General features: G+C 42.6%; 1 protein-coding gene across 2 annotated transcripts in view; it reads left to right on the top strand.

Annotated features, from left to right (window-relative positions):
• CENPC (centromere protein C) overlaps positions 1–21,693 on the top strand; it is a 247,457-nt gene that overhangs the window by 189,445 nt on the left and 36,319 nt on the right. For both annotated transcript variants that reach the window (XM_030190519.1, XM_030190518.1), the window contains 2 exons: positions 8,032–8,133; positions 19,172–19,326. In XM_030190519.1, coding sequence (XP_030046379.1) covers positions 8,032–8,133; positions 19,172–19,326 — 257 coding nt within the window. The remainder of the gene's footprint in view (positions 1–8,031; positions 8,134–19,171; positions 19,327–21,693) is intronic.

Genomic DNA, 21,693 nt, shown 5'->3' with positions numbered 1-21,693 from the left:
CTCTTTCACCTTCATCTTATGACCTCCTCATTCTAGATATTCCTTTAATCGAAAGGGGCCCTTATCCTCTGAATTTATACCATGAAGCTACTTTGATGTCTCTACCATATGTCCCCTGTCTGGCTTTTCTTCCAAGATATATATATTTAGATCTTTAAATTTCACCCCATATGCTTTATAATGAAAACCCATTTTATTAGCTGCCCTCTGGACTGACCCCATAATTTTTATATTCTTATAAAGGTGCAGCCTCCAGAATTGAATACCTGAATACTTTTTCTCCAAAAAGTTAACTATTTCCTGGATCTATAGGAAGCCTGTATCCACATTTCTATTTATTTTTTAAGAATTTGATTTATATTCTCTCTAATTTTGAGTGAGGAATAATGACTGCAAGCATATTGACAAATGATAAAATACATACGTTAAAAAAAAAGAATAAAATATGATGTAATTTCCTATTGAATAGTTAGGCATTACACAGAGCTGAGGGATGCAGATTTACAATATAATTGATTATAAAAAAATAAATCTCAACATCAAAAAGCTTCTAAATTACTGCTACCATTACTTTCGAAACAGCTTTTTGCAGATTTCATCAATCTGCATTGAAAAACATTTTGGCTACTGCTGCTGATACATTCCAGAACTTAACCAAAAAGTAAAAAAATCAGTAAAAATAAGTAAGGTAGTGCTGAACCAAGTGGCACTATTCTAAAATATTGAAAGCTTATCTTACATACACAGATGTGAGTATACGTGCTTGAAAAAAATGCTTTCTTTTCTCAAGCTAAGTAAACCGTTTTATTTCTCAATAAAATAGGTATAATGGAAAAGACTTGTGCATGTCTTAGCAAGATGTAATAATCAAACCAATGGAATAGCAAGTAAATTATGCTCTAAAGAATGCAAGTGGTGGTTGAAATGATAGATTTTGAATATAGCATTAATGATGCAGGAGTTTCTCTACTTAAAGCTTGATAAACTTAAATCTTAAAATTTGATCTGGGATGAAATAGAAAGCCAGTCCAGTGAGTACAAAATCGGCAAGTTGTGATCTGTTTGGCAAGCTACGGTTAATATATGGGCAGCAGTGTTTTGCAATACTTTCAAGGCGCTCATCATAATATTTGTCAGGCCAATATATACTGAATTACAGTTAGTTAGGACACTTAAGACTAATGACTGAAATGCCAGATTAAAGGTTTTTGTTTGTGCAGCACATGCAGTTTAAAGAAAGCCCTTTTTTGAACCTTAGCTTTCAACTGAGATCAAATGGCAGTCATATGTCTTTCCTGCAATCAACTCTGGTGTGAATTTATGAATGAAGCTCAGTATATCAAGTGCAACTGTCTCAGGGCCAGATGCATCAACCAAACGTAAAAAAATCTAAAAAGTAAAAGTCCTTAACGAATTTGAAAAAACAATGCACCAAAAAAACAAGTCGCACATGTTCGGTGTGGTATTGTAAAGTACAATGCACTAGACTGATGTAATCCCCGTCGGTAATTGGCTCCTAAAGCATGCGCAGAGCAGCCAAGCCATATGCTGGCTGCTCTGCGCATGCCACAAATGTCAAAACAACAACAAAAAAACCAAAACACAAACATGTGTTTCGGGAAGGGGCAAAGCCGCTCGTCAGGAGCGTCCTGTATGGACAGCCTTGCCCCCCCCCCCCCCCCGCCCGAGGTCGCTGCTGCTCCCCGCTTCCCCCTGCATGAAAAATCAAAATTTTAGCAACCCCAGCCCCCCTCCCTTCCTTTTTTTCTTCCAGAGCTCCGCCTCCCGCCATCCTCTGCCCCCATGCCCTGCCCCCACCCCCCCTGAGGTCGTCGCTGCTGCTCCCCCCTCCACCGGACCCCCCTCCGCCTTACCGGGCCCGTGCAGCGCCTCTCACCTCTGTGTGAAGGCGCTGCATGGGCAAGAAGAACATCTGATCGCCGCCGAGTCTTCAGGACGTCTCTCCTTTCCTGACCTGGGCCTGCCCCCGTCTGACGTAAGTTACACAGAGATGAGAGGCGCTGCGCGGGCACGGTAAGGCGGAGGGGGGAGCGGCAGCAATGACCTCAGGGGGTCGGCGGGGGCGGGACACGGGGACGGAGAATGGCAGGAGGCGGAGTGTGGGAGAAAGGAAGGGAGGAGGGCCGGGGCTGCTAAAATTTCGATTTTTCATGCAGGGGGAAGCGGGGAGCAGCGGCGCCCTGGGGGGGGGGGGGGGCAAGGCCGTCCATACAGGACGCTCCTGACGAGCGCCTTTGCCCCCTCCCGATCTTTAACTGTGGTAGCTGATCTTAATTTCAAGAAAAACAATCTTTATTTGTGAAAGATATAACATTAATACAACGTAAAATAAAGGATCTTCAAAATGCAAATAAATATTGCAATTTGAGGTTTGTGTATTTTCCTGATTCCTACCATTTCTGAATCCCTTCTAAGAAGAAGTACATTAACATTTGTGAGAGGGAAGAGGGGAAATGGAATCGGCTGGAAGCCGGGCAGCCACAATGAGAGGTACAGACCTCTCGTTAGCTTTCCCGAAGTTTTCCTGCGTTAGGGCAAGCGGAAAACTTTAGTGCATCTCATTCCAATAGGGTTTCTAAACAATTTGCTCATCTGCATTCCATTTTCGTTAGCTGCTGTCTTCGGAAAAAGGCCTTTAATGCATGTCACGGTTTAAAACTTGTTCGTTAAAGGGTTGTAAAAGGGTCGTTAAAGTTTAGTGCATCTGGCCCTCAGTACTATGGAAAAGTCTGAAACCTACTTAAGCATTTGTCTGTAACACTAGGGGGCGCTGTGCTTATGACAACACAAAAGCCACCAGACACAATATGCGGTATATCGCTTTTATTGGTGATACATATGTGAACACATACACCAAGATACTTAGAGCACCCGCAATTCAGTCAGCATCTGGGAAGACCACCAGGGAAGCACTGGCTCTTCTCAGAGATTGCAGGGAAATACCCTTCACTGAACAAGGCGTCCCTATGTTCAGGCAAGCTTCTAAAGAAAGTCCCGTGCTCCCCCCTCTTTTATAGTGTGAAACAAACACCTGTGCGTGTGAAGATGAGCTAGCTCATAACTCCCCCAGACCTGCATAGGCTGAAGGTGCCTTTCCCAGACTTGCACAAGCTGGCATCCCTTAAACAACCAGCCTGTTTCCCATAACAGAGAATAACTCCCCCAGACCTGCACAGGCTGAAGGTGCCTTTCCCATACGTGCTGGCATCCCTTAAACAACTAGCCTGTTTCCCATAATAGAGAATATCAACACATAATTACAGCCAAAACATTCCACTCATTCCATCCCCAGCTGACCCTCAATCCCATGTATTACATTGTCTTGGTGGTGAAATCAGTCCACTTCCAACTGACAATCTTCTCTGGTAAAGGACAGATTTAACACTGGTCAAAATTATCTGGAATAGATGAGTCAAGGAAACTATCCGTTAGGAACAGTATGTGCTTTTTTCTATAGAGTGGACAATACCAAATTGGGGACCATGAATGACAATTGCAAACAAACAAAAAAAAGAAAGAAAGAAAGAAAGAAAGGTGAATGTGCACTCTGAGTAGTTTGGCTGGGATGGGATACACTTGATTTCATCATAGTCAGCACTTTTTCTGTAGTCTGCAAAGTTGGTAATTTAGATAGTAAACTACTTGTTGGAACTATAACCAGGCTTGTTACCAGAGAAAGGTGGGATGGCTGCTCCAACACTGGAGGAGGCAAAGACAGAAGGAAGTGTTAGTGATGGGGCTAGCACATTGACTGAGAAGAAGGTAGCAAGAGACTGTGCTTTCAGATCCTGCCCCCTCCCTCCCAACCAAAAAAAAAAAAAAAATTCATGGATGCCTGAAGATATCTCAGAGGAAGAGAACTGTTGTATTTCAATATTTTTATTGATGTCAAAATACAAAGGCAAGAAACCATACAATTACAAATTTAACCAACGTGGTAATAGCCTCTCATGCATCAGGGTTAAAGAGAGTGCAAATCAGCCATCAAATTTGTGGTTTAACAACTTTTCACCCAACCCCCTTTACCCACCATCCCCTCCCCTTCTCAAGTATGTTATGCTTCCACAGATACATAATGATAGTAGCATACATCATCCAGATACTTCCTTGTATCAGAAGGTAACACCGTGGGACATATTGAAACATGGATAATGTAGTCAATATGAAATCCTTATTAACAGAACCAGAACTTGTCCTTAAACTCCCTAACCCAAGGCTCTTCTTCCCTATCTCCCAGAACCTCCCCCCTCCCCTCCCCCAAGCATTGCTCAAATTCAGATTCCCTTCACTGATTCCAAGGAAGCCTATTCAAAATATGACTTCTCGCTTTTGGTGAGATAGTGTTTATGTATGCCCCCCATATTGCTAGGAACCTCCCTTGCCTTCCCGGTGACAGACCCGCCCCTCTAGATTCCCACGTCAACAATTCATGGAGTCGATTCCTCCAATGCCAAAAGGAGGGCGGGCAATCACTAGTCCAATGAAGGAGAATGCATTTTTTCCCCAATATACAGGCCTTTCCAAGGAACAATTTCTCCCCCTTTGTGGTTCCCATCCAGAGTCTAGGCACACTAAATAGAGCTCTCAAGAGTTAAAGTTATTGTGCGCCCCAGCAGTTTGGTCAAGTATTTGCCAATCGCCGACCAGAATAGTGATATTGACCTACATTGCCAGATCCCATGAAAGAAGTTTGCCTCCAACCTGTGGCACTTCCTGCGATGCTGTATGGTCGACACTCCTGCCCTAAAAGCTTGTTTCTGAGAGAAATATGCTCGATGAATAGTGTGAAAGTGACACTCCTGTAGTTCTGCACTGTATACTATGGCCACCCCATTCTGAAGAGCTGACTATATCAATTGTGTGGAAATGTTTTTGCCCGACTCTATACTCCAACTGTTTGCTACCTCTGTCAAATCTCGCTCCATTGAAAGCCTACCCAACTTGCCATAAAACCAGGACACTGAAATTTGCCCCGCTGCATCTCCTAATAAGTCTCTTAATTGTCTCCCGAACTGTGGGCACAGACTATCCGGTGGGAGGGTACTCGCATAATGAGACAACTGCCTGTACTCCAACCAGGCCGCCGTCCCCTGCCCACATTTCTCCAAAAAGTCAGTATACGAGAGCAGAGATCCATCCTCCATTACCAGCTGTTCCAACGAATGGATTCCCTTATTTCCTAATAGTCGGGAAGTCCTAGTTTCATCTCCAGGCCTAAATGATACATTCCCCCTCAAAGGTAACCATACGCTTCCTCTGCTATCCTGCCCCCAAAATGTGAGCACTGTCTTCCACAAATGCCACATAGACTTTAACAATACACTCCCCCTTACTCTTTCTGGCAAATCTCTCCCTGGAGAATGTAACAGGGAAGAGAACTGTTGTAAAAGTTTAAATAAACTATTGAGGTGATGATGGTCATGATGAATCAGCGTCCTAAATATTCTTTCCTTGCTTGTTTCAAAGCAGAGTAATGACGACTAGTGTATTCCTTATACCTAAGAAAGTTCATATAGGACTTAGCTTTCTTCCACCTTCTCTCAGCATGGCATAATTTCCTCTTCAGGACACAAAGGCCATGATGAAACAAAGGATGTTTTTGTTAGGGGCTACTGAATAAGGGGGAGATGCTGAAAGCAGATTGGGCTTGCAGTGTTTCAGTTAGACTGGTTTTAGCCAGTTTAGTGTGCAGATTATTGTGCTCCTAATGCACAAAGGGTCTTGGCACTGCCTCTACCATTCGCAGAAGCAATGAACGAAAATGCTTTGCAAATCTATGGAAATGAGCACATTTGTATTAAAATGAGTATTCTGTGTGATGCACAAACGTTTCCGAGCAATGCACAGAAAGGAGCACCTACTTGTAAAGTTCAGAATTTTCCAGCAGGTCTGAGCTGTCCTTGGGTGAGGACAACTTCTCTGTGGAGCAGTCTGCTAGTATTTTTAAATAGTATCTTCATGTGTATGAGAAATATGCCATGAGTGGGAAATATGCCATCTGCTTGTATTTATATGTGTGTGTTCTGTCCATTGGAAAGCATTGTGCTTGCACTTTTTAATAGAATCTGCACATGTGAGGGAAATGTGTCCTATATGTTGTTTTTGGGGAAATATACCATGTGCGTGTATTATATGCATGTTGTCCACACATATCAGTGTCATGGAACAACAAACAACGAATCAATCCTCACGAACGCATATGATGTCCGTCTATTGTGCATGCAAAAACATTTGCTTTGGTTATTGTGTAATTGTACAATACACACCTATGACTCACGCCTTGGACGCATGTCTGTGATGCAGTTGTTACCATTCTGCTTTTTTTCTTGGGCATATGCAGAACATTGACTATTACAGTAGTAAGACCTTTCTGTGTGTGTGCTACGCACTTTCTCTACCAAGCTGCACATAGACTTTCCGCTTATCTCATTTGCATTCTATTTTCTTTGAGCTGCAATCGCTATTCCACGTTTGGTAAGTTCAGCGGTGGCTATTTACATACATGGATGTTAATGGAACTTTGAGCATCCTTTCTAAATGTTTTATGGGATACAGCTTTATCAAGAACATGGGATAATATGCCATTTCAGAGGAACACCCGAGAGTCGAGTGAAGCATCTGCAAAGCCATCACAGAAAGAACTGTAAAACTTAAGCAGTTCTTGAGCCCTGAGCTGCTTTAGCTTCCTTGAACAGAATTGTGACTGGCAGCCTGGAACAAGACAAGTTATATATAGTAAAGTAAACCAAGGAAGTATCAGACTAGGAGAGAGAGCCAGTGTGTTGAATTTGGCTGAATAAGTGTAATTTGTATCCAACGATATGGGAAGGAGCATTAACAAGCTGAGAAAATCCTAAATTAAATATAAGTGTAAGAGAATCCTTACTAGAAGGATTGACTACATGGAGCTTAAAATTCCCTAAGGTAATATAATGGTGACGAGTGACAAGGAAATGGCTAAAGAAAGATAATCTAAGACAAGATTAGATATTGGAAGGTGTGAATCTGATCTAAAAGGAAGAAACAGTTTTTGTATAGCGGCAATTGTTTGGATATATTCAGATTGCTAGAAAACATAACTGCTGCTCCATCCCTTTCCTGTTATTGGGGTCTTCATGGAGGAAGAATTATCCTCTTCTTTTAACCCGGTTTCTATTAGGCAGAAAATATCAATAGCATTGTTGAATTATATCATGCACCAGTAAGGTCTTATTTCGAAGTGAGTGCATATTAAGCAAGACTTCCTCAAGTGACAGGTGGCCTGCAGCAGGGCTAAGTGGTGTTACATATAGATGGATTTTAGTCAGAACAAGTGGTCTGAAAAGGCACCCAACAGCCAAATAGAACGGGAATAAGTACCTAAGAAAACACGATGGGTGCAGTTAGAATGTCCAAAGGAGGTCAAAAAAGAATAATAAAATAAAATAAAAAAACCAACAACAAAAAACTAAGAATGCCAGTAGTGAAGCAGGTAGGAAAAGAAATGAACAAAAAGGAGGCATCCTCATTAGGCAGAGTAGGTCTGCTCCTTGTGTGTGGTTCTTAGGCATACGTCCGCCACAGTAGTATGTTCCTTAAGAGGGCGGTTGCCAAGTTATCACTACCAGGGAAGGAGCTTGGGGCGGAACTTAATTGCCAAAATGTCCCGTCTCCGTCAGCAGGGAGGAGGGCGAGAGCTTCAAGCACTTGTTCTTTTTGCAGTCACTCTCATACTTTCATACTTTGTCAAACTCAATTCTTCCTTAATTGACTTAACCTCTCTTATTTTACATGAACATATAAATAAAATGTCATGAGACATATGAAGTACAAACTTTGGCGCTTTCAGAGAAAAACAATGGTATTACAAGTATTAAGAATGAATTTTGTGTTTGAATACTCACCGTATTGAAAAGCTGTTGTCTTTTTTTCTGCGTGTTTTGTTTCTTAATCATTTGTGACCTAGGCTTTAACTTAACAAAAGATCTTAACTAAGAGCAAGCAAGTGACTGATACATATATAATTTTTAGCAGGCCATAATACAAGTGAAAATGTGTATGATGTTCCTGTTTCATCACCATCAGAACCAGCAACTGTAATGGATCCTGTAACTGAGGAAACAACTTCAATTGGTAAGGTGTTCTATAATATGTTTGAATTTGAATATTTTATCTAAAAAAAATATACCTCAATTTTCATAATGTAATATTGGATTTGCATAAGCTTGCCGTGCAGCTTTCACCAGCATTCATTATTTTCAGGAAGAGACCACTCATTTGAAATGTGTACATTTCATGGTGTTATGGTCTACCAGGCAGTGTTGCTTTAAGAGAAGCATAACTGAGATTGTGCTATTGAGCTTTTCTTCACAACCTACTGAAAATAGATTTGAAGATGGGGAGCTAGTGTAGGCCTAGAGATTTCCTCACACCAGTTCAATTAGACAGGTTTAGGACCAGAAGCCATGGAATTTTGTCTATACTTTGTGAAGGAGTTTTCATGTGCCAGTGATTTTTTTCCCACCTTTCAGAACCCACCAGAGTATGGCTGGTAATCCTTTTTTATTTTTTTTTTTAAATTTCAGAATAGCAGTCAGTGTAAGCAAGGGGGATCTCTTCCTTATTTTTCGAGAGAAGAATTGCTATACCCTGGGACCTGTAGGATTGAAGAGATATGCTGTTAGGAGAGAACAAGGAAGTAGAGAAGCACACTCGGGGTCGGTTAGAGAAAAATGGAGAGAAAGAGGTTATAGAGCAAGGCACATGAGAATGAAAAGATTTTAGAGCTTGGTGGAAGGAGAAGGACAGAAGAAATGGGGATCCAAAGGTATTTATTTTTTTTTATTTTTGTTACATTTGTACCCCGCGCTTTCCCACTCATGGCAGGCTCAATGCGGTGGGCAATGGAGGGTTAAGTGACTTGCCCAGAGTCACAAGGAGCTGCCTGTGCCGGGAATTGAACTCAGTTCCTCAGTTCCCCAGGACCAAAGTCCACCACCCTAACCACTAGGCCACTCCTGGCAGTGCAGGGAAGGATGAGAGAATAAGAAATTGTGGAGGAAGAGAAGGGGAATGATTTAAATAGGTGTTCCTAGTTGTAATCTTCAAGGGTTACAGATAGTACCTCTGAGGAAAACCTGTGCAGAGTTCAGCAGTGGACCTACAGAATTCAGCATGGGGAACAGGCAAATGAAACCCCAGCAGCAGTGAAAAGAATGAAGCAGGAGAGCTTTGCAGCCTTGTGAGTCTTAAAATAGAGGGGTCAGTCTCAGCTGCATGGCTGGAAAACAAAGCTGTGATAGTTTGAAGGAGTAAGTGAGGCAGGGTCTGAGAATACCGGTGTACACAATCTGTCTCACAGACCTTCTTTTTTTTCTAATTTTCTGAGGGCTGGTTCAATGGCTGTAGGTCAAACAGCTGCAATTCAGTATTAAGAAGCAGGGTGGTCAAAGACTGAATCGGTGTGTTCCACTTAAAAGCCAAACAGCACTGGCTTCCCTTCTTCACTTCAAGGTAGATCAGGCTGATTCAGTATCTGGCAGCTTGTTAACAGCTGTTGATCTCCCAACCATTCATCCAACTTTTGGAAGCAGTCTTAAGCAGGGGCGTATCTGCGTGGGGCCTCAGGGGCCTGGGCCCCCGCAGATTTTGCCCTGGCCCCCCCTACCGCCATCAACCCTCCCCCGCTGCCGTTCTTACTTTTGCTGGCGGGGGACCCCAACCCCCGCCAGCCGAGGTCTGCTTCCACCTGCCGCTGCCTTCAAAACTTCTTCTTCAGCCGGCGGGGGACCCCAAACCCCCGCCAGCCGCCCCGCGCTGTTTAAAATTCATCTTCGGCCTCCGTGGCCGTGCTGCTGGGATAGGCGGCGCTGTTGAAATCCACTTCGGAGTCTGACGTCGTTGTACGTTGTACGTGCTGCGACGTCAGACTCCGAAGTGGATTTCAACAGCGCCGCCTATCCCAGCAGCACGGCCACGGAGGCCGAAGATGAATTTTAAACAGCGCGGGGCGGCTGGCGGGGGTTTGGGGTCCCCCGCCGGCTGAAGAAGAAGTTTTGAAGGCAGCGGCAGGTGGAAGCAGACCTCGGCTGGCGGGGGTTGGGGTCCCCCGCCAGCAAAAGTAAGAACGGTAGCGGGGGAGGGTTGGCGGCGGGAGGGGGGTGGAGAGACTAAGTTATTGGTGGCGGTGGGGGCTCGGCGGCGGGGGGGGGGGGGGGGCGCTAAAATGTGCCCCCTCCCTCTGGCTCTGGCCCCCCCTACCGCCGGAGTCCAGATACGCCCCTGGTCTTAAGTGAAAAAAACTGGTAACTAGCTGACAGGCAGATGATTAAAAGCGTGGTTGCTAGAGTCCATTAGTGCTGGACTAGCACCCGTGTTTGTATGCACCCCAGGATCAGAGCCGGTGAGTGTGTGTAACAATGCACTCGCTGACTCTGAATGCTAATAGCATGCAAATGCATGCCAAACAGGACATTTGTATTCCTCCTCAATGTGCAGTAGGAGGCCTCTTAGGGATAGATATAAGACTTAACTGGTAGGAAAGGCATACTGGGCTAGATGGACCATTGATCTGACCAAGTATAGCTATTCTTTTGTTCTTATTGTGCAGTGGGTATAGGGATATAACAGGAAAGAAGCTCCACCACACTCCAATAGCTAGTGATGAAGGGCGAACAGTAGCCAGGGCACAAGTAGGGGCTCTTCAAGCAGCAAGGATGACTTATTACCGGCATTACATGGAGGCAGCTGTGTGACTTGAACAGATTTTCTTAGTGGGTAAGGAAAGCAACTGTATTCAGCCATGCAAGTTTGTGTTTATTCAGAGCATACTGAATGTGGTCTCGGGAAACAGCAATTCTATGACCATTTAGTCAGGCCATTCCAGGGTAGGTCTGGTTGGGTAAATTGGGAACAAGTTTGGCTTGCATGTTTAGGTTTACTCACACTACTGGGGGGAGGGGAATTGAGTAATATGTGGGAATGTTTGCTCAGACCACAAGAAGGGTGGTTTGGGGAAGGTATAAGATGGGGAAGGCATACACCATGGGAGTAGTTGGTGCCCAGGGTCTATATTGGCAGCATTAACGGAGCAGGATGTTGCTAGCAAAAATGACAAGTGTAGTAAATACAGCTACTAAATAGATTCAGGTGCACCAATTAATTTCACCCCTTCTGGCCAGTGAGATCAGAATAAAGTTTGCTGCTTATTATATACATTGAAATGTTCTAAGCTGCTATGGCCATTTTCCCCTCAAATACTGTAAAGGCATGATGTGTTGGAATGTGATAAACTAAAGAATCTTTACACTTTTATTGATATAATGAATATAATGAATGTGCTGTGTCTGTTGGGGAGGGGTGCATGGTTTGGTATTCTGATCAGTAGGTACTCTGTGCCCAGATTAAGGGATCTTATTAGGGGGCTGGGAATTCAAGCCTTGGAGGGGGGGATTCTTACAGAGAAGGATGGGGATCTTGCATGAAAAAGACTAGGAGAGGAAAGCTGAGGCTGAAGAGGGGGAGAGAGAGAGAGAGACAAAGCTGGGAGGAGAGAGAAACCTAATGTGTAGTTTGCAGGAGAAGAAAACAAAGGAAGGAAGAAGATATTGGTGTGGGGAAAGTTAAGAATTATGGTGGAAATTCTTCAAATATTTTTTTTTTATTAATTATCATTCAGTAATGTTTTTGCATTGCATCTTAAAATAATTATTGGTCAAAGGCCATAATTGTTAGGTGGACAAATAATAATTGCAGAAAATTTCAGAATTCTAGAATACTATGTGTAGAATTTTTGTGCAGAATTCTCCCAGGTGAAAAAGGTTCATTATCTGTAAGGAATATGCATGAGAGGTATGCATGCACTGTCTCTGCTGATTTGCCTATATGCATCATTCATATTCATTAAGGATATCCTGAAAACTGGAATGATTTGCTGCCCTCTAGAATTGCAGTTTCAAACTACTGATATAGTGGAATTGATGAAAACTCAGTAAGATTCTCCATCAAGGAGCTGGATTAATCAGCTGCATAAGTGGATAATGGTTCTTTTAATGCTGTTAACATAGCCTAGGAATAGCCTAGTGGTTAGTGCAGTGGACTTTGATCCTGGGGAACTGGGTTCAATTCCCACTGCAGCTCCTTGTGACTCTGGGCAAGTCACTTAACCCTTCATTGTCCCAGGTACAAGTAAGTACCTGTATATAATGTAAACTGCTTTGAATGTAGTTGGAAAAACCACAGAAAGGCAGTATATTAAGTCCCATTCCCTTTCCCCTTATGTATTTGTTTTTTTGATTATCTAATATGTTTACTGTTGTAATCTGTTGAGGACAGTTCTTTTTCTGGAGAGGTGTAATGTGAACTGCAAGTAAATAAAGACTTCTGAATATGTATTTCCATTCCCATATATTACTTCCCTATTCTGTTGTTTTCTTCTGCTCAGCTAATGGAATGCGCTCCCCTTAAATCTCTGTCTAGAAAGATCTTTCCAAACCTGTCTCAAAACCTTCCTTTCCTGGGATGCGTTTAGCCCCTAATTTTTCTATTTCTTCCGCCTCTAGGGAGTCTCAGATGCTGTAATTCAGAATACCAGCACTACTACTAATTATTTCACATCCTTGCTTTATTATTTACAAATGGAATTCTTCTCTATTCTCCTTATTTTTAACTCACTTTTATGTTTTTATGCCCTGTAAACCACTCTGAAGGAAATTTTTCTCTAGGGTGGTATATCAAATTTTGTATCCCTGAAGCAGACACTACTGCCAAACATGGCCCATGTCAAGTCCTTCCTGAAGGTCATGTAACTATTTTAAGTCAACTTGTGTCAGGACTCTCAAGGCTAAACCTGGATGCGTGAGCCCGTGGACCACTGCCGAGGAGTGGCAGCGGCAGGCAAAACCCCCCAACCAGCACTGGGCTAGCACACCAGCAAGGCAGGGACTGCAGACGCAGATAAGCAAGCCGGAACACACGGACTGGAACTAGGCTTCACCTACACTTGACTGCCGTTCCCCAGGGGTTGAGCCCCTGGGTGCAGGCAGCCGGCAGGCCTTAGAGGAAAGCTGGTACTGGAGCAAGCAGGCTGGAACACCAAGAAACTCACACTAGAAAAGATTCTTAAACAAGTTTGGCCAAAACAGGGTTCAGGATAGGATTCAGGATTTCCCAACAGGCTTGGCTGGAAGGAAACTGAAAGCAAACAGGGCAGACACAAGCAGGAGGGGGACTGAAGCTGAAGACAACCAGCCACAAACAGAGGAAGAACGGATACTATACAGGGAAAAGGACTTTAAGACAAGCTTGACTAACCAGGGTAGGGCAGAAGCCCAAGGTGAACAGGGAACCAAACAAGACAGACTAGACAGGACACAAAGCTAGGCTACACAGACAAGAACTAGGGCAATGACTGAAAGCTGCCAAGCAGCCATTAAGAAAGACAAACATACAAGGAATAAAGCTAGACTGAAAGCAGAACCTAGCAGACAAACAAACCGAGAACACAAAGGCTAAAGTACACACAGGCACCAAGATCTAAACACAGAACAGGACAAGGCTAAAGTATACACAGGCACCAAGAAATAAGCACAGAACAGAACAAGGCAAGAGTGCAACTGCACACTGGTTACCTCGAGACCCTTGGCAATGCAAAGGTCCTGCTGAAAGGGCCAGGTGCCTAATAAAGGCAATCAGCAGCTGAGGCTCAGCTGCAGGAATCTCAAGGCAGCTAAGGGTGAGGCTAGCTGCTAAACTTCCAACCAAGTCTGGAGGGCTAGAATATCTGGACCGGACTGGAATGAAAGTCTGAAATGTGTAGGGAGACAGCAAGACAGTCTATGGCAGCCACCGGTTCTGGCCACCAGAGGGCGAGGTGAGCACAGCCAAGGAAAATAGTCACCATGGTGACAACTTGTTTAAGTTTTTTAAGAAATAACTTTGGCTACATCCTGGTCCTTGGTCATCTCCACTGTTTGGTTTCTGCTCTTCTATTCATGGAAATTTGTCCCTCTTCTTTGCTTCTATTAATATCAAATTTTAATAAATCAGAAACCTGAAAGTTAGTTCTAACCCCCTTGCGTTTTTCATCTTAATTAATAATTTTTCACCAACTACCTCTCATTTGCTTCATATATCATTTCTATTTTGTTATCCTGAAAGAAAAAAATTGAGTTTGATTTACTTTCATAATTTTCATCTTGTCCTCCAAAAAAAAAAAACAGGCTTTAGAAAGTGCCCAAACTGTGATAAAAAGATAGATGTCTCCAGTGGCCACAGACTCTTGTCCCCTGGGCCCTGGTGAGGAGACACATGGTTGACCAAAAAGACAGCAGGAAGCACCGGTATGACAAAATGATTTATTTTAATGAAATGAAGCCTGACACAGCCACATTTTGGCAGATGGCCAGCATCGGGGTAAAATATCTAACACATAGTAAATGACAGCAGATAAAGACCTAAATGGTCCATCCAGTCTGCCTAACAGTCACACTCATTATCAATTCATGATTAAACCAACAATGTGAAATAAAATACTTGATTGTGGTCTTTCTTTGGTGTTTCTGGGACGTAGACTGTAGAAGTCTGCCCAGCAATGTCCTTATGTTCCCACTACTGGAGTTGCCATCGAAGCCCTCTCCAGCCTATCTGAATCCGTCTTGTCATTTGCGGGATACAGACTGTAAAAGTCAGCCCGACATTGCCCTCAAGTTCCAGCTACTGAAATTGCTGTTGAAGCTCTTTCTAGCCCATCCGAAACTGGATTACCATATTCGGGACACAGACCATATAAATCTGCCCAGCACCTGCCTTAGTTCTTCACAGCAGGAGTCGCCATCTAAGCGCTACTTGATACATCTGAACACAAGCAGCCATTTAAGTTTTGTTTATTTTTAATACCATCCATTTTATAATTAGAGATCCTGTGTGTCTATCCCATGCCTTTTTGAATTCTGTCATCGTTTTTATCTCTACCACTTCCTTCAGGAGGGCATTCGAGACATCGACCACCCTCTCTGTGAAGTAGAATTTCCTGATATTGCTAGTCTACCACCCCACAATCTCAATTCATGACCTCTAGTTTTGCCATTTCCCCTTCTCTGGAAAAAATTTGTTTCTATATTAATGCCTTTCAAGTATTTAAACATCTGTATCATATCTCTACTGTCCCTTCTTTCCCCTAGATTTATACATATTGAGGTCTTCCAGTCTCTTCTCATACGTCTTTTGGTACAAGCCTTATATTATTTTTGTCACTTTCCTCAGTACCACTTCAAACCTTTTCACATCCTTTACAAGATACGGCCTCCAAAACTGAACACAGCACTCCAGGTGAAGCCTCACCAACGACTTGCATCAACACCTCCTTTCCTCTGCTGGTTCCTCTGCTGCCTTGTCACACTGTTTCATCACCTTCACATCCTCGCACACTGTTACCTCATGGTCCCTCTTCTTGTCTGTGCATATCAGCTTCTTACCTTCTAGGACTTATGGCTCCCTTGGATTTCTATTCCCCAAATGTATTATTCTGCATTTCTTTGCATTAAATTTTAACTAATATTTACAAAACCCCCAAACATATACTCATACATTCATTAAATCAAAACATAAAATGTGAAAATGTGCAAAACTAATTTTTTTCTTTTTTATGCTAATTGTGCTCAGTATCAGGGTATCCCATACTGCATCGGCTGGCCATCCAAGTTGTAGGATTTTACCCTTATCAACATCATAGCACCCTACAGCCTCACGTGGTATTTTTTCGTATCCAGTTCTTATCCAAAAGCTTCTCGCCTATAATTAGCTTTCTCAACTGTTATTTTCACTACCACGTTACAGGGTACTAATTTCAATGTTTGAAAAGATGACTCAGCTCTTGCAGGGTGTGCCCCAATTTTGTGATCTATTACTGTAAACTCCTTATATTCTCAGAGGTGTTCATAGTCCTTGATGTTGTTATTGCATCATATCGGCAGTTCCCAACGTGCATACATGTTTCGCCCTAAGCGTCCTCAGGAGAACAAATAGACTAGGAAAAATAAAACCAAAAATTAATTAAAATTATACGAACTTCAGTATTCAACAATATTTTAACTCTTTCAAAATTGACTTCGGGTGGTTACAGCATCTCCTAACCACCCCTTTTTTGATATAAATATATATATCTCATTTATATTTTTAACTTCACCATATCATATAAGTTCCTCATGGCTAACCTGTGATGAATCATCCTCACCTCCTCTCAACTGGCTGGAAAACGCCGGTGCATGCGCAGTAACAGCGTGCAGACTCTCCACCAACCCCTTTTAAACTTACGAGAGGTGTGTCACAGTCCACCAATTGATCTCCTTATTCAGTCCATACGGGATCACTGTTCGCCACTGATAAATCATGCGCTGTTCCTTCCGTATCAATGTTGCCATTACGTCACCATTAAAATCAGCTGGCAATTGATATAATATTACAAACTGGAGATCCGCTTCCGCATGAGCTGCCCCGAGCCAATGTGTTACACAGGCAACCATTGTGAACTGCTACAAGCGGGCAAGCTTTGTTAGGGATGTGGAGAGGGATGAAACAGATGCAGCTGTTGCAAACGCGTCAGATGAACAGGCTATTGACATCTCAGCCAGTGTTACTGAAGAGGAGTTTCATCACTACGTAGCTGTTGATTACGATCTACAAACAGCTGACGACAGCACTGATGTCCAGATATGCACCTACATGCAGGCAACGGCTGATGATGAAACAGATGATGAAATGAGCAGCGAGGCACATGCTGATGAAATTCAACAATCTCCTGTCACTTTTGCAAGAGCGCTGGAGAGTCTCAACACCGTGCGGGCCTATCTGGAGGCCACTGGATGTCAGCGCTATGACAGTTTTTACCGTCTGGCAGACATAGTCTATGGAACTCACAGACACAAGAGTGTACAGAGGACTATGACTGATTACTTCAAGTAAGCCTAATGTCAGTTAACGGAGACTGTATAGCATCAGTTAATGGAGAATGTATACTGTACGTATAATAAGCAGTACTGTACATATGTTTATCAGATGTCAAACTTCTTTGGGTCACAATGGTTAAGTGCACATTCCGGTTAACTGCATGTCTTTCTTTGGTCCCAGACCCTTGCAATTATGCGGATTGCACTGTATATGGACATGATAAGAATATATGAGCTATGCAGAAGATTAGAGAACAACAGAATTACTGCATTTTAATAGAACTGCTTTTCAACCCTCACCACTCAGAATGAAGGCTCACTTTTGCATCTCAATCTTTAGAACCTGACCCTTGTGGCTTGGATGTTGAGAGGGTAGTAGTTGATTCTCTCCAGCTGCATGAAGATGTCTCTCGAATCTTGTTTGCTTCCAGAAGAGAATCCACTAAGCGGTCAAAATTTCAAATGGAAGAAGTTTGCCATCTAGTTAGGTAGGGTTCACCTTGGTGCTTATCATGTAGAGCAGCCATTCCCAACCCAGTCCTCGTGGCACACCTAGTCCCTTTGGGTTTTCAGGATATTCACAATGAATATGCATGAGATATATTTGCATGCACTGCCTCAGTGGCATACATATCTAACTCATGAATATTGTATGCAAATCTCATGCATATTCATTGAAGAACTCCTGAAAACCCAACTGGGTTGTGGCCTTTGAGGACTGAGATTGCCCACCCCTTGTCTAGAGCAAGATTCCTGACAAGTTGGTTTGGTCAAGCAGTCCTATAGAATCTATTGGTGTGTGTGTGTGTGTGTGTGTGTGTGTGGGGGGGGGGGGGTCTAGAATCCATTTCCACCCCAGGCCCATTTCTTTTCTGTTCCAGGTTGTTTAAAAAAATCACAACATTTTGCACAAAAAAGTTCTAGACTTTAGCCTGTTGCAGGCCTTGTTCCACATTTCTCCTTTTTCATTTCAAGTAACCTGGTCAGGGATTTCCATATATGATGGTATAGTGTCCTGCTTGTCCTCGGATAAAGCAAAGTTACTCACCTGTAGCAGATATTCTCCAAAGACAGCAGGACACATATTCTCACATCCTGCCCACCTCCCCTAAGAATTGTATTCTATTAGATTTATCCCGTATGGTGCGGGTGGAGGATGGGGGTGGGGAAGATGTGGGCAGTGTAGCTTTTAAAATCTAGAAAAGGAGCTGGGAAGTTTTCCCGTGCCAGGCTTCATCGGATGACATCACTTGTATGTGAGAATGTGTCCTGCTGTCCTTGAAGAATACCTGCTGCAGGTGAGTAACTTTGTTGTATAGTCATACTATTTCAACATAAGTGCAGTATCTCATGAGTGTTCTGTATGTACTTGGGATTCAGCATGGGCTTTCTTATGTAATGGCTTTCTTCTTGCCACCCTACCATACAGGACAGATTTCTGGAGTGCTTGAAATATCATTGTCATGTGTACACTTTGACCAGCCTTAGCTGTGGACTTCTATAACACTTTATAATTTGCTGTTGATCTCTTGGTTTTCTTCCTAATCGGTCCCCTTCTTGATCTTGCCAGTATGGATGGACAAATGGAATCTAGGCAGAGTCTTGTTTCCTTATATCAGTTTCTTAATAATTGTGCTCTGCAGTCCAAGAGATGTTAACTTTGTAATTTTCTCTGCTCATCCCCTAATCTGTTCCTTTTCATAACTTTGTTCCAGATTTCCTTGCCAGCTTCTTTGTATTCATGAGTGGGTCTTTACTTTGAAATGCACTATCCAGCAGAATAAATTAGTATGAGCTATTGAATTTATGCTAGCATGTAAATCACTACAATTTAGCACTGGTGGGGCCATGTCACGTTTTGCCGTTTGAAAGCAGCTTATTATACCAGAGCTTAAAGTATGTAGGATTGCTACAAAAGTACAGGGTGGTGGACACACATTCAACTAAGTTATTTCATTTTTTTCTAAGGGTTTCTGGAATTTATTTTTCACTTGGCTATCATGGGATAGGGTGTATGGATACATTTTACTTTTATGCTATAAAACAACAAATGAACATTTTGGAAGGAGGTAGCCACTGTAGGTGTTATAAAAAGGTATAAGCAGATGACTTGTAGATCTGAAGTTGCTGTAAATATTTTTTCTTTCAAGCTACGGTACTGATAAAAAGTCTGTTAACTAATATTCATAAATAAAATTATGACCTCTTGCTTTCTTCATTTTTCTTAGTGTGTGTTAAAACTGCAGAAAGCTGCCCATTTCACTGTCCTGCAGACTTAATTGCCGTCAGTAAATGCTTCAATCTACCAACCTTTTCTTCTGGCACTTTGATATTAGGACCTTTGGTTGAGAAGACCCTTCAATTTGTGTGCCTTGATACTATAGTGAGTATATTATGTATATGTATGCAAATATTTCCTTAAACTGTTTGTTGTAATAGAGATTGAATTTCTAATAGGGAAAGAGTGTGGTAGTCGTGTTAGTCCACTCTTAAGGTTATCAATAGAAATCAAACAAAATAAAACATGGAAAAGAAAATAAGATGATACCTTTTTTATTGGACATAACTTAATACATTTCTTGATTAGCTTTCGAAGGTTGCCCTTCTTCGTCAGATCGGAAATAAGCAAATGTGCTAGCTGACAGTGTATATAAGTGAAAACATTCAAGCATTACTATGACAGTCTGATAGGGTGGGAGGATGGGGGTGGGTAGGAGGTATGCATGGGGACATCAAAGCATATCATTGATATTCTAACAGGATGGGTGTGGATAGGTGAGGGGTGGGGTGATCAACAGAGACATACAGCTTTATGGTTTATAATGGGCTAGGAACCCCAGATCCTTGTTAAGTCCTTTCTGTTGGGTGTTAAAATATTCAATCATTCTGACTTCAAAGGTCTTACGTTCTTGTATGGTTTTAAAGTTATCTTTCAGGATTCTCACTGTGAAGTCACTGGTACAGTGTCCTGGTCCTGTAAAATGCTGACCAACAGGCGTGGGAGCCCTACTGGCACCAGTATTGTTCATGTGATGTCTATGTAAATTGAATCTTGTCTTAAGCATCTGGCCTGTTTCTCCAATATAGCATCCTTCGTTACATTTTTTACACTGAATGATATATACCACATTGGAAGATGAGCAAGTGAAAGATCCCTTTATGTTGAATATCTTTCCTTTGTGGATGACTGTGGGGTCCTGTGAAATATTTTGGTATAGTTTGCAACTGGATAAATTACAGGAAAGTGTGCCCTTCTGTTCCTTTTCAGTCTGTGATGGAAGTTTACTTCTGATTAGCTTGTGTTTTAAGTTGGGTGGCTGTCGGAAGGCCAGTACTGGTGGGGATGGGAATATATCTTTCAGTAATTCATCCTCCTGGAGTATAGGTTGTAGATCTCTTATGAATTTCCTCAGTTTTTCCAGCTCTGGATTGTATGTCACTACAAGGGGGATTCTGTCTGTGGATTTTTTCTCCTTGTACTGTAGCAGATTCTCCCTGGGTGTTTTGAGGGAGGAGGCAATATTCTTGGAGATTATTTTGGGGTTGTAGCCTTTCTGTTTGAAGGATGCAGTCAGGCTTTTAAGGTGTCTGTCTCTGTCCCCTGGGTCAGAGCAGATACGGTGGTATCTTGTGGCTTGGCTGTAAATGATGGATCTTTTTGTATGTGGGTACGGTGGGTTTTGAAGGGCTCCCATTTACCACCACAAGTGTAACAGGTAGGGGGGGGGGGGGGTGGGCCTGGGTCCGCTTGCCTGAAGTGCACTGCACCCACTAAAACTGCTCCAGGGACCTGCATACTGCTGTCAGGGAGCTGGGTATTTATTTATTTATTACATTTGTATCCCACATTTTCCCACCTATTTGCAGGCTCAATGTGGCTTGCATAGTACCGTAAAGGTGTTCACCAATTCTGGTATAAACAGTTACACAGTGATGTTGTGGTAGAATGAGGTTCATGTGGAACAGACATATTAGGGAGTCATATAGAGGAAGAGTTGTGTTATGTCCATTACGTGCTTTGGTTTCATAGTGTTGCAGGGTTTAGGCATTTAAGTTGGGTCGGTAGGGTATGCTTTTTTGAACAGGTAAGTGTTTAGTGATTTCCGGAAGTTTAGGTACTTATACGTTGTTTTTATGGCTTTTGGTACTGCGTTCCATAGTTGTGTGCTTATGTAGGAAAAGCTGGATGCATGAGTTGATTTGTATTTGAGTCCTTTGCAGGTTGGGTAGTGGAGGTTTAGATATGTTCTTGTTGATCCGGTTGTATTTCCGATTGGTAGGTCGATGTATCCCGGGGCCTCGCAGTAGATAATTTTATGAACCAGGGTGCAGATTTTGAAAGCAATACGTTATTTGATTGGGAGCCAGTGCAACTTTTCTCGGAGAGGTTTGGCGCTTTCGAATGATGTTTTTCCAAATATAAGCCTGCCTGCCGTGTTTTGAGCAGTCTGAAGTTTCTTTATGAGTTCTTTGCATCCCGCATAAATTCCATTGCAGAAGTCTATATGGCTTAAAACCATTGATTGTATCAGGTTGCGAAATGTTTCCCTCTGGAAGAATGGTTTCCCCCATTTGAGTTTCCACATTTGAGGCTGGCAAAAATATTTTAAAAGTTTTTTTTTTTTTTTTTTTTGAGAGTGGGAGGGGGGTTAGTGACCACTGGTGGAGTAACGGGAGGTCACCCCCGATTTCCTCCGGTGGTCATCTGGTCAGTTCGGGCACCGTTTTGAGACTTGGTCGCAAGAAAAAA

Source organism: Microcaecilia unicolor, chromosome 2 (genome assembly GCF_901765095.1).
Source record: "Microcaecilia unicolor chromosome 2, aMicUni1.1, whole genome shotgun sequence".
In the NCBI taxonomy this organism is placed as follows: Eukaryota; Metazoa; Chordata; class Amphibia; order Gymnophiona; family Siphonopidae; genus Microcaecilia; species Microcaecilia unicolor.
The sequence above is the reverse complement of the archived record's forward strand: the minus strand, read 5'-3'. Positions and strand labels throughout refer to the sequence as shown.